Source organism: Loxodonta africana, chromosome 4, assembly GCF_030014295.1.
Source record: "Loxodonta africana isolate mLoxAfr1 chromosome 4, mLoxAfr1.hap2, whole genome shotgun sequence".
Classification (NCBI taxonomy): domain Eukaryota; kingdom Metazoa; phylum Chordata; class Mammalia; order Proboscidea; family Elephantidae; genus Loxodonta; species Loxodonta africana.
Genome location: NC_087345.1, coordinates 97,461,651 through 97,474,576, shown reverse-complemented (window position 1 = coordinate 97,474,576; position 12,926 = coordinate 97,461,651). Strand labels below are relative to the sequence as shown.

The window sequence follows — 12,926 nt, the reverse complement described above, 5'->3', positions numbered from 1 at the left end:
ACACCATGCAAACATGCTCACTTCCAGGGTTCTTCAAACGAGCTGCAGCAGCGTTTTTTTTTTTTTTCCTTTCTCCAGTAACAGATGTCAGATCCAGTAACAGATCCAGGATGTGTCCATATATGACCTTAGAGCAGAAAGCTGCCTCGTTTGGGGGCAATGTTTGGGAAACTCTGTCCACTCCACCCCTCGCGTGCTCCTGCCCTCCCTCTTTTGCAAGTTCACTCCTTTGCAGAACGCAAACGCTAACGACTCTCTCCTCCTCCTCTCCCGACTTCCTTCAGAGCGCCAGAAAAAACCGGGGGAAGTTTAATCATTCCGCAGCAATCTTGGTCTCTTTCACTGGGCATGCTCAGTGGCCGGGTCCCGCTCCGGTGGCGAGTGGTTGCCCTTGGCGCTGGGCTGGAGCAGGCGGCCGCCTCCGCACGGCTTCCCGAAGCGCAGGCTGGGCAGAGCCGCGTCTGAGCCGGGAGCTAGACGCGTCCCCGCCGTCCCCGCCCCGGGCCCCCGTGACTGCGGCTTGGTTCCGGAACCCGGGAGCCCCTAACTTCGCGCCAAGTTTGGAGCCGCCTCCGGGGGGGGGGGGGGGTCATGCAAGTGATGACCCGGGACACTTTGCTAGAAATGGAGGAGGAGGACGACGAGGATGGAGATATCGGTGAGTGAGGGGTCCGCCGGGCGCGGGGGGTGGGCGAGGGTCGCCGCGTTCCCACCCGAAAGCCCGAGCTGACGCGTAGAGAAGTTTGGGGATTGCGCGTGGGCACTGCACTGGGCTCGGGGAGGTCTCCCAGGACCCCCTGCGGGCCGGGGGGAGCGCAGCCCCGGGGAGGGCGAATGGGAAGGAAGCCCGCGGCCGTCTGGGGGCCGGAAAGCGGCGCCTCGCTCCTTCTACCCGGCTGTCCCCGGCTCAGCCTCCTGCGCCGCCGGACGGCGGGCGGCCCGGGAGGCTGGAGGAGCAGGAGCTCCAGATAAATTTCGGGACCGGCAAGGGACGTAGCCCTTGGAAGAACCACGATAGAATGGGGACGCATCTATGCGGAAGTCTTGACTCAGAAGCAACAACTTTTGGGTCATTTCCTCCGTGTGGAACAAGCCCTTGTTGGGGATCCGGGAGAACCGGGACACAGGCGACGTGCCCGTAGGCGGGGCTCGGAGCGATGGTCTGGGTTTGGAGAGCAGGGGTGTGACCCACTTGGATACTCTTTAATGTGAAAGTGAATGGAGGCAGGATTGGGCCCGACCGGGTGGGGCAGCCCAGGGAACTGATTTGTGGGCTCTGGATTTTTGTTTTGGTTTGGACAAGGACAGGATCCACTTTGCATCCGCAGAGCCCTCGAGGGAGGTGGTCGGAGGAGGAAAGGCTGGGGCTGGGTGCACCGCAGGGCATTTCCTACTGGTTCTGGACTCAGTTCCAGAAGGGCCCTGGAGCTTGAGGAGCAAGCCTTGGGTGTTCCATTTCTGGATGGACTTAAAAATTCATAGAAGTGGTAGATGGAACAGAGGGAGAGTTGTTTCCGATAAAAAAAAAAAAAAGAAAAGAAAAGGAAACAAAAGCATGGGGGGAGGAGAAGGGAAACATAATTGGAGTAGGGAGAAAATCAAGGTCTCTAAAGGGAACACTGTCCGGGAATGATGACATACTGGCCTCCTCCAGAAGACGAGCAATTCGATTACCATGCTGTGTCTCTGTTCAGCCCTGAATCAATCTTCAGAATGTCAAGTTGGTTTTAAGAACTAACAATTTTTGCTCAAGTCCTAAAGCCCTGTTCTTCTGTAATAACTTAAAAGTAACAATTTTAGGAGTTGGCTGTGGTTTTTCTTTTCACATTTTCGGCACTGCTAGTTACAATCATATACCACCAGAAGAAGGGACGGACCTGTCTTGGAAGAAGTACAGCCAGAATGCTCCTTAGAAGCTAGGATGGTGAGACTTGTCTGCGGTATTTTGGGTATGTTACCAGTAGGGACCAGTTCCTGGAAAAAGACATCATGCTTGGTAAAGTAGAGGGTTGGTGAAAAAGAGGAAGACCCTCAACCAGATGGATTGACATAGTTGCTGTAACAACGGTTCCAACACAGCAACGATCATGAGGATGGCGCAGGACCGGGCCTTGTTTCGCTCTGTTGTACATAGGGTGGCTTTGAGTCGGAGCTGATGGCACCTAACAGCAACCTTTAAATCCGAAGAATTTGGTAACTTCCTCGTTGACCAGGGACACATTGAATAGAGGGGATTACAGTCCATGGTTTAGCTTTCCCTACCTTTTAGTCATTTGAGAACAATTTATCAGATATCCATCTTTATGAAGAGCAAATAGTGTTACTGTTCTTTTACAGGAGAGATATCTGAAGCTCAGAGATTGCTCCGACTAGCTTCTCACAGCTAGGTAGGAGTCAGACCCGTATTTTTTGACTTATAAGACCTGTGCAAATTAACGATGTTCCCACTGGATCACTCTGTCAGATAATGTGTGGTGCTACTATTTACTAGGATTTAGTGGTAAATGATTTTTGGGGTTAGTGGTAAATGATTACATAAAAGGATAGGTCATAGGAGCAGTTTTAAAAATATTATTCTAAATTTAGCACAGTCTGTTTCATAGGAAAATATCCTTGTCTGTTAAGACGAGGTGTCACTGTTTATATTGAGTATTTGTAAATAAGGGTAAAAGCCCAAATGGAAATTGAAATAAACAAGAGGCAATGAGCTTTGTTTGTTTCACGGTACCATCAATAGATTTCAGTTTAGAATGAAAACTAATTTGGTCTAGGCTGTACTTACCTGATGAGGCATCATAAAATTCATCTTAAGTGTGTGGCAATAAACTCTTTTTATTTTTAAGTATGGTTGTAATTCATGCTGGTTCTCTAGAGTCAAGCAGTTTAAATACGTTTAAGAAAAAGTCAAATATCTCTATTCCTACTCCTTCCCCATCCCATCCTCCAGAGGCTACCTGATCCTATTCTTTTAGGGTGTATGGGAGTCACCTCAACATGTTTTATGTCAAGCTGCAAATATCAGCTAAACAAGTCTTAGTAATTTTTTTAAATACAAATTTAATGTGGATTGAGTGATTTTATATCGAGAAAATGTTTTACCATGCCATTGGAAAGCTTATGTCATTGTAAAGTAATAAGCCTTTTTTAAAGGTTATCAGAAATAGGCTGATAATGGTGTATAGCCTCTTACAACAGAATTATAATTTCCAACTATGGGAGAGGAGACTCTGATGAAATGAAGATTATGATTTTCACCTCTGCCTCTGGTTTCATAATGCAGGGATATGTTAATAGCTGTTACTTGATTGTCACTACCAGTAGTTGTATAATAATTTAAAACCTACTCAGGTACAAAGATGTCTCAGCAATCACTCTATAAATTTTAACTTTGTAGTTTAGAAGAGGAGAGTTACATTGTTACAAATACTTGGATAAAGCATCAGACGTTACCATGGGCTATATTTATAAGAGGCAGAAAAAAAAGTTTTCTTACTGGGTATGTTCCCTGGTTACATCATGGAGGTTATTTATGTACATAAATAGAAGTGTGCCCTCTAGCTGACTAGAATTTAAAGCCTCTTTAGCAGTGGGTTTCTTCTGACTTTTTAAGCAATATTTAATACCTTTAAGTGTAAGGGTTGCCTCCTTGTTTGAGATGAATAGGTCCACAGAAGCAAGGATGGTAAATCACTCTCTCACCATGAATGTCTTTTCCTTATCTGCTTAACTCATGGCCAAAAGTTAAACCCAAAGGTTTGCTAACCAGAGGCATCCTGTTGGCATGAGAGCATTTTTGCAAAAGGCCACATATTTTTTAAATCAGCTTCGGCAACCAACCACAGAAGTTACATCTAGGCAGTCGTGGCAGGAAATCTGCGGCTTGTAACCCTGGTTGCCCGGTGGAACTCACATGTTCTTGTAAGCCCCAGGAAGGCATGTTCTGTGCACTAACCTGCTTGGTGTGCTTTGCGCTCAGGCCCACCCCTCCCCTCCAGTCACCAGGGAATTGAATTCAGCATCTCTTCCTGTTGATGTAGAAAGTAATAGGAACATCTTTTATAGCCAGAAATATAGAAACTAGGGTTAATATTGCTATTTTGTGTCTTGTCTTCTCTGTTGTTCAAATTTTGCTAAGAGATGAAAAACCAAAAAACTAAACCCCTTGCCATCGAGTCAGTTCCAACTCACAACGACCCTATAGGATAAAGTAGAACTCTCCCGTAGGGTTTCCAAGGAGCACCTGGTGGATTTGAACTGCCGACCTTTTGCTTAGCAGCTGTAGCTCTTAACCACTATACCACCAGGGTTTCCAAGAGATGAAAAGTGGTTCCAAGGAACGAAGGGAGCTAGCTATCTATCGGGGACTCACAGGTTTTTGGTGAGTTGGTTGGTTGTTTTCCTTGGGTTTCTAGTCTGTTAGTGGTTGAGTGAGGAGTCCTGGTGGTGCAGTGGTGAAGTACTCAGCTGCTAACGGAAAGGTTAGAAGTTCGAACCCACCAGCCACTCCGTGGGAAAAAGATCTGGTAGTCTGCTTCTGAAGAGATTACAGCCTTGGAAACCCCAATGGGCCAGTTCTTTTCTGTCCTGTAGGGTCACTATAGTCAAAATCAATTTGATGGCAACAGATTTAATGGTTGAGCTTATTCTCTGATTCCCACAGCTAACTGTCATGTCAGTGGGGTGGGTGGGAGAGACCATAGTCCATTGTCTTACCTATGAGAGAATTATACAGCTGTAACTCTCAAGTGTTTTTATTGGTTCTCTTTTCACTGTCAGATTTTTCCATAGACTTTTCTTCCCATGGTAATTCAAACCCAACGGTCTGCTCCTTGGAAACCCTATGGAGCAGTTCTCTCTATCCTGTTGGGTCGCTGTGAGACGGAATTGACCTGAGAGCAATGGGTTTGGTTTGGTTTCTGCCTACACCGCCTCCTTTTTACCTACTTCATGTTTCAAAAAAAAAAAAAAAACTCACTTCCACTGAGTCAATTCCAACTCATAGCGACCCTATAGGGTAGAGTTGGACTGCCCCATAGGGTTTCCAAGGAGTGCCTGGTGGATTTGAACTGCCGACCTTTTGGTTAGCAGCTGAACTCTTAACCACTGTGCCGCCAGCGTTTCCTACTTCACGTTTAATCACCCACAAGTGTGGTCCTAGCGCCAGCTTTGCTTCATCAACATTAATTAAGCAATCCCTATGTACTAGGTGCAGGGTTAGGTTCTGGGCTAGGAGTGGGCCAGTTGCTAAATCAAAATCAAACCCATTACTGTTGAGTTGATTTTGACTCATGATGACCCCATGTGTTACAGAGTACAACTCTGCTCCATAGGATTTTTATGGTTGTAATCATTATGGAAGCAGTCACCAGGCCTTTGTTCCATGAAGTGGTCAGGTGGGTTCAAATAGCCAACCTTTAGGTTAGCAGCCAATCGCAAACGACTTACACCACCTAGGCTCCTTGGGCTAGCAGACTGAAAATAACTGAAAAACATCCCCTGAGTATGAGGAAGAGAGTTCCTTGGAACCAGACATTTGCAGTAAGTGCGACCGTTGAGGTTTGTACATAACCATGGGAGAAGGATGGGAGAGAGCTTCACAGAGGAGATTGTTGAGCCAGGTGCTGTGAAGGGTTAGAGAGGGGCAGTGGCATAGAGGCCAAACGGGGAGTCAGGGAGCTCCAAATAGTTGCCTGTAGTTAAAGAGAGCTGCCATGAGGCTGGAAAGGCAGGGAGGGGCTACACTCTGAAGAATTTTACATTCATTTTAAGGATTTTGGATTTAATCCTGTATGTGATTTGAAGCCATGGAAGGATTTTAAGGAAAGGAGTGAAGAGATCAGAAAGCAGTTTTGGAAAGATCTCCCCAGCAGCATGTTGGAAAATAAGTTGGATAAGGGAGATAGTAGAGGTAAGCCTTTCCCGGTAGTTGAGTTCAGAAATGCGTGCAAATTGGTATGTTGTTGTTAGGTGCCGTCGAGTTGGTTCCCACTCATAGTGACCCTGTGCACAACAGAACGAAACACTGCCCGGTCCTGTGCTATCTTCACAGTCGTTATTTATACTTGAGCTCATTGTTGCAGCCACCGTGTCAGTCCACCTCGTTGATCGTCTTCCTCTTTTCTGCTGACCCTGTGCTTTGCCAAGCATGATGTCCTTCTCCAGGGACTGATCCCTCCTGACAACATGTCCAAAGTTTGTAAGACACAGTCTCCCATTCCTTGCTTCTAAGAAGCATTCTGGTTGTACTTCTTCTAAGATGGATTTGTTCATTCTTTTGGCAATCCATGGTATATTCAATATTCTTCACCAGCACCACAACTCAAAGGTGTCAGTTCTTCTTCAGTCTTCCTTATTCATTATCCAGCTTTCGCATGCATATGATAGGATTGAAAATTGGTGTAGAGATTGTTAAATGGGAAGCTAATTTGCTATGTAAACTTTCCCCTTAAACACAGGAAAATATTATTAAAAAAAAAAGAAAGACATGCTCACAAGTGGTCATGGCAATGGATAGGAGCGGGTCTCAGAACTTAAGAAAATCATGGCATCTGTAAGGCCTCAGAGACGCATTGCTTCCAGCAATGTCCAGGATGACTCGTGGATTTGAGCTTGGTGATTGGGTGGAAAGTGGTGGCATTAACTAAGGAGGGGAGTAATTTTCTGTTGTTCCAACAAGGCTTATAATTTTCTTACTTGGCTCAGACCATTCCCTTTCCTGGTAATACCAGCCTCACATCCTTTTTCTCAGAAGCCCCCCTCCCATCACAAACCCAGGAAACCATTACTAATCCTCCTAATCCAAAGTGCCCACCAATGAATTCTTATCACCTTCATTTTTCTTTTTTTTTTTTCATTTTTCTATTCCACACAATTAGCAAGCAGCCCTACTGGTGCGATGGTTAGGCACTTGGCTGCTAACTGCAAGGTCATTGGTTCAAACCCACTAGCCATTCTGTGGGAGAAAAGACCTGGCCACCTGCTTCTGCAAAGATTACAGCCTAGGAAACCCGATGGAGCAGTTCTACTCTGTCCTAAAGGATTGCTATGAGTTGGCTTCAACTCAACAGCACACATCGATGATGACGACACAATTAGCACCTCATCCTATATCATTATCTTGGTATTTATTATCACCGCAATTAGATTGTAACTGTCTTGGGAACTGGGATTATGTCATTTGGGTTCCCTAGAGGGCATACAAAATGTCCGAATGTTGTAGACATTCCATTATTGTAATTTTTAAAAAATTATCTTTCTTTTCCTTACCCTCCTCTAAGATGTACCTCCCTGAAGGTAGGTGTCTTGTATGCTTAGTTCTAGGTTATATCCTTAGTATCTAGAATGGCACCTGGCATGCAGTAGGACCCTACCAAATAATTGTTTAAAGAACTAAGTACTATTTTGATTAACATAATGCTTAGTGGTTTCATGGTGCTAGTAGCATTCTCTTCTTCTGTGATACCTTGAGATTCTCTTAGTCATCTGTTCTAAAAATGCTGAGTGCACATATTTTACCAGACACTCTGCTAAGTTCCAGGGTCCCTGTCCTCCAGGAGCTCACCATTTAGGAAGGAGACAGACTATGAACAGGTAATCACAGTAATCTGTGACTAATGCTGTAATCAAGGTATGTACCAGGTACAATGATGTACCAAGGAGAAAGCATGGAAGGTTGCTTAGGGGACTTGAGGACAGCTCTACAGAGGCATGCCTGATCCAACTCTGGAGGATGGAGAGGGCAGGTGAGGGAATGGGACGAGTGCCCAGTGTTCTGGACACTCCTAAATGCTTCTGGATGTCTCAGAAAATAAACCTTGATGCTATGCTTGCCATATTCATTGCAGCAAGGGTATTGTCAATGGTCTATTCCCTGTTGAGGGATGGCAGCTGAAAAACAAAACAAAGCAAACTGTTCTTAAAGTCTTTCAATTTTAGCATAGTTTTGCCCTTTTTCATAAGCCTTTTGTTATTTTCAGTTTCAAATCCACAGTCATGATTTGTCTTCCAAGTTCCAACTCTCAAGTCAAATAATTGCTTTCCAGAAGGTTCCAGAGCCTCCTCTTATAACTCATTAATCTTTGAATCTGACACTAATGAACTTTAAAAGAGTAGTCACACCCACACCCCCCTTTTAGTTTACTCAAGGGGTTGCAGCAGTTACATATGTTGATAGCTCTATGTTTATTATTATGTTTTCCTTTTATAAACCAAGAAATTTAGGCCAAAAGCTCCGAGGGAGATCACCATCAGAGATGATACTAAAATTCTGATATTCTTAAAGGGAAATTATAATGTACTATTAAGAATCCCACAATCTAGCTTTGAGTTAAAGGATGGTATTGAACTCTCAAAGTTGAATTTGTAGCAAGTTAGATTAAAATGATAATATTTTAATAAAAGTTTCCACTCTAATACTTTAGGCTTTCTGCTGTTATCATACTTTAATACTTTGTATTATAGCTGATTTGATACACTCTAACAAAAAGTTTGTGTTCTTAGAGATGCTCTGTTTTGTTCACCTTTGTACCGCATAGCCTGTATATCATAATGCTTTTCACGTAATAGATACTTTATAAATATTTGTTAAGGGGCTGTTTTTTAGATTTAATGGAAGCTTTCCTTGCCATATGATTTAAGTTGCTTTATCTGCTTTTGGTCTGATACACTTAGGGCTGGGTCTATGTAAAAATGTCTGGTTTTAGAACAGAAAAACACCATTTCCAGTTGTCTTCAACCAAAGAAATGTACTGCTTGACTGATTGGTAAATCATATGTACAGATAGACTGTGGGAATTTAACTCAATCAAATGATTGTCTTATATTGTGCTGTTTTTGTTTTGTCTTGTTTTTTTTTTTTTTTGCTTTTCTGTCAGTTTTGTTTTGCTCTTCAATACTGCAGCTAAACTTAATTAGCACCCATCCCAAGAAACAACCAGTTTGAAGAATACTAGATGAATATGTCGACAATAGAATATGTTGGACATGGACCAGAAAGCAATTCAGATACTATTCAGCCAAAACATATCAGATGGAACGCACACAGAGAAGACAAGTTGAAGGGTTAATAGGCAACTTTTCTCTGCCATGGTATTTATTACTGCCCTGGCTACATGTCTGAATACTAATGGAAAGAACTTGCTGCAATAAAGTTATTCAGCAGCCAAAAAAAAAAAAATTCTTTTGTGAGATACAGATGTTGCTTTTTATATTTAATGTTTTCATTATAGGACATCAAACCTTTACTATTTCCCACATTATTTTGAAATACGAATACTTGAAATAAATTGGAAAAAAAAGGATATCTGCCTTTGTAATTCTCTTTTCTATCATTTTTATTTTAAAATTGGCAGAACTTTAGCTGTAGGTCAAAATCATGTAAGTAGATGTTCTTTCACAGAGTACAATTATGCAAATTATAGGCTTGTTTATAAGGCTTGTTTCATATAAGCTAAGATTGTGTTTGAGTAGTTGAATTTTTCATGATTTCTCCAGACGTTCTATCTATGTTTGAAAAATAACCTTTGGCTTTACAGAGACAAGATGATGACTGCTTTTTTCTCGAGTCATGCAGACATTTTACTATCACATAGACACAACCTTAAGTATGATTCTTTTTCTTACTTTGAGCCAAGTTTTTAAGAAAAATTATTCCTCACTAAATTCTAAACAAAAGCAATATCTAATACATACAGCTAAAACTCATTGGACCCTTACAATGGTTTTCAAAGTTTTGTTATAATTAATATTAACTTGAAATAATTGCATTCATTGATGGTGTCATTTTGTATCCTTCTACTGCTATGTATTAACAAGCCCTGAATGCTTACTTTGTGCAAAATGTAAGATATTCTTCCTTAAAACCACTAGCCAACAAAAAACACATTTTCTAAGTGATACAGAAATGAAAGAAATAGGGTATAAATTCATTGCTCTTAGATGCTGCTTTAGAAAGAAAGAAGACTAGGAGATTTTAAAGAGAGTGCTTCTTGGCTTCTTTTGGGGGAAAATTAATCCCTACAGAGGACAGGCAATAAAATAACTAAAAGAAAGAAAAAAGAGCCTGTAAAAGGGTAGTTAGCCACTTATATACAGAACAGTAAGGAGGAGAGAGGAGGCTTTGCAGTCAGACGACCTCAGTTTATGGCCTGCTTTGTCACCTAGCATTGTGCCACCTGAGGCAGGTTTCCCTGACTCTGAGCCTGTTTTCTCAGCCCTGTGGGGCTGCTGGGTGGATGCAAGGTGGTATGCTTAGTGTTCGGCATGGTGTCTTTTCACTCAGTACACACTCCTGAGTGGTAGTAATAATATAAGTTCTTTTCTGTAAAGAAGTCATGGAAACTGCTACTTTTTACCCTTAACAAAACGGCAACAACAACAAAACACTAAAAAACAAACCAGTTGTCATCGAGTTGATTCTGACTCGTGTCAACCCCTTATGTGTCAGAAGAGAGCTGCGCGCCATAGTGTTTCCCATGGCCTATTTTTTGGTAGTAGATCACCAGACTTCTGCCTTTGGGTGGACTCAAACCTCCAACCCTTGAGTTAGCACTCTTAACCTCAAGGATCTTTAAGTCCTTTCCCCCAGACATTGCTGTCTGTCCTGTATTACTCTGTAGAATGTTATACATATGCAAGAACTGTGTGGTGTCAGGGTAAAGGTAATCACGACAGTGACAGACACATGTATTTAAAGATAAAGACGTTGAAGAACAATGTGTGGTTTCTGCGAAGAGATAATTTATTGTCAGTGTGTTTTCTTATTTTTTCCTGTACTCTCAGATCTTCAGACAGACTTGGCAGTGTTCTCCCAATTGCAGGAAACCTATGTCAGGCAGAATCTCTTTCAGGCAATCTTAGTGAAGGGTCCTAGGGGCTGACACATAGTAGACTGACACCATGGTGAGTGACTCATGAATGGAGGGATTGATGGAGCCATTCTATCAGTGGTTTCCTGGGATCAGGGATTTGGCTGTAGCCTATCTCATTCTCCCAAGACCATTGTCGTTAGGCAGTTCTAATCAAAGTATGTATGCTTCTTTGCATCTCCTTGTACTTGTATGCCCAAGAAATGCAGAAAAAGATAGTTAAGCAAGGAGGGAATAGTTTATTACAAAGCAAGCCTTTAGAATGTCACAGGAGAATAAAGGAGAAAAATATTAATGATGATGTTCTCATTGGTCTGGGTTCTCCATGATTCTGCTGTTATTACTGGAAATGTGGTGCATGGAGTAATTATTCAGAGTTCACCATTTGGCGGAGGGAGGGTGGTGAGGAGACAAGTGAGAGCAGGGATCATTGACCTGTTGTTAACCTACTTGACTTTTTTATTCTTCCCACTTTCCCTTCCTAGTTTTTGACCATTGTGTATACAGGCAGTATCGGTTTTGGCCCATTGTGTCTCTAAATGAATCCTTAAAAAACCAGTTGCCATTGAGTCAGTTCTGACTCATGGTAACCCCATCTATGTCAGAGTAGAACTGTACTCCATGGGGTTTTAATGGCTGATATTTTGGAAGTAGATTACCGGGACTTTATTTCAAGACATCACTGGGTGAACTCAAACTTTCAACCTTTTGGTTAGTGACTGAGTATGTTAACCTGTTTGCATCACCCAAATCCAAAGAATTGGAGATTATCTTGAGTCTCTGAGAGAAGGCCTGCTTAGCTACCCCATTATCCTTGACATATTCCAAACCCACTGTCAGAGGGCTATGGAGGTGCCTTGGAAATCTGTATCAACTTGGATCTGGAGCAGAGGCTAGGCAGGGTCCTGGTCTCCCTACACTCCTCAGTGAGGAAACCCCGCCCTTAAATCCCTCGATAGGGATAAGTGTAGGTAGTAGAGGTCAGGTGAAGGTGACCTTTTCTTGAGGTTTGGATTTGAAGATGAAATGAATTAGATTATGATGGAGGCTAAAAGAAAAGGATGACTCTTCCCTGTTCTGGAAGGTTCTTTCAGCCATCTGTTATAGGTAGCCTCATCTTAATTTGGTTATGGTTGTGGACTCACATCCTGTTGTGCTGTGGCCATCCCTGGCGAGGAAGAAGTGGGCTTCCCTGCTGGCCTGTGTTTCTTTTGTTTATCTCACATCAGCGTCTTTTCCTGCTCCCGGATTGTGTACCCTTCTCCCAAGTCCTTTAACCCTCCTTTGTCCCAGCATCCTTATCAGGTAACTTAACGTGGTTCTGCACAGAGATAGAGCCCACCACTACTTAAACTTTAGTTATAGACAGGTGTGAGTTGAAGTCAGAAACCCTGGTGGTGTCGTGGTTAAGAGTTTGGCTGCTATCCAGAAAGTCAGCAGTTCAAATCCACCAGGTGCTCTTTGGAAACTGCAGTTCTCTGTCCAGGGTCACTATGAGTTGGAATCGACTTGACTGCAATGGATTTGGTTTTGGTTTTTTTTATTTCAAGTCTTGGTCCAGGCATTCTTTAATTGTGTGAACTTGAGTGACATAATATAACTTTCCTAATCCTTGGTTTCCTCCTCTGTAAAGTAAGGCTAATATTAGAACCTGCTTCATGTAGTGATTGTGTCAAATAAATGAGGTAATTTATACGAAATACTTAGTGTGGTGTCTGATACACTAAAAGGCCACTGTAAATATGAGCTGTTGTTATAAATATTATGGATAGCTTTTGTTATCTATATTGTAACTCAGGCTTACCTCTTTGGCTTCTTATTAGAGGTTTCACCCTTCTTTTAAGGATATACCTTTCACTTATACAGCTCATTGTGACTTTTTGTCTAGTTCATTGAACTGTGACCTTCTTGAGAACTGTCACTTCAGTGAGCAGCATAGTGCCTGCTCAGCAAATTTTACCCATCTGAATGGATGAGTAAATGGATGAACGGCATTAACTCTTGAAGAGCTATGTGGTATGGTAAGGAAGGGCTTTGGATATAGATCAATCCTTGGGCAGG

General features: G+C 42.6%; 1 protein-coding gene across 5 annotated transcripts in view; it reads left to right on the top strand.

Annotated features, from left to right (window-relative positions):
- Positions 1-298: 298 nt before the first annotated feature.
- ANO6 (anoctamin 6) overlaps positions 299-12,926 on the top strand; it is a 230,075-nt gene continuing 217,447 nt past the window's right edge. The window contains exon 1 of one of the 5 annotated variants that reach the window (XM_064284358.1): positions 299-658. In XM_064284358.1, the coding sequence (XP_064140428.1) occupies positions 592-658 (67 nt within the window). In that variant the 5' untranslated portion in view covers positions 299-591. The remainder of the gene's footprint in view (positions 659-12,926) is intronic. The other 4 variants (XM_064284355.1, XM_064284356.1, XM_064284357.1 and 1 more) reach the window with 4 other exon arrangements.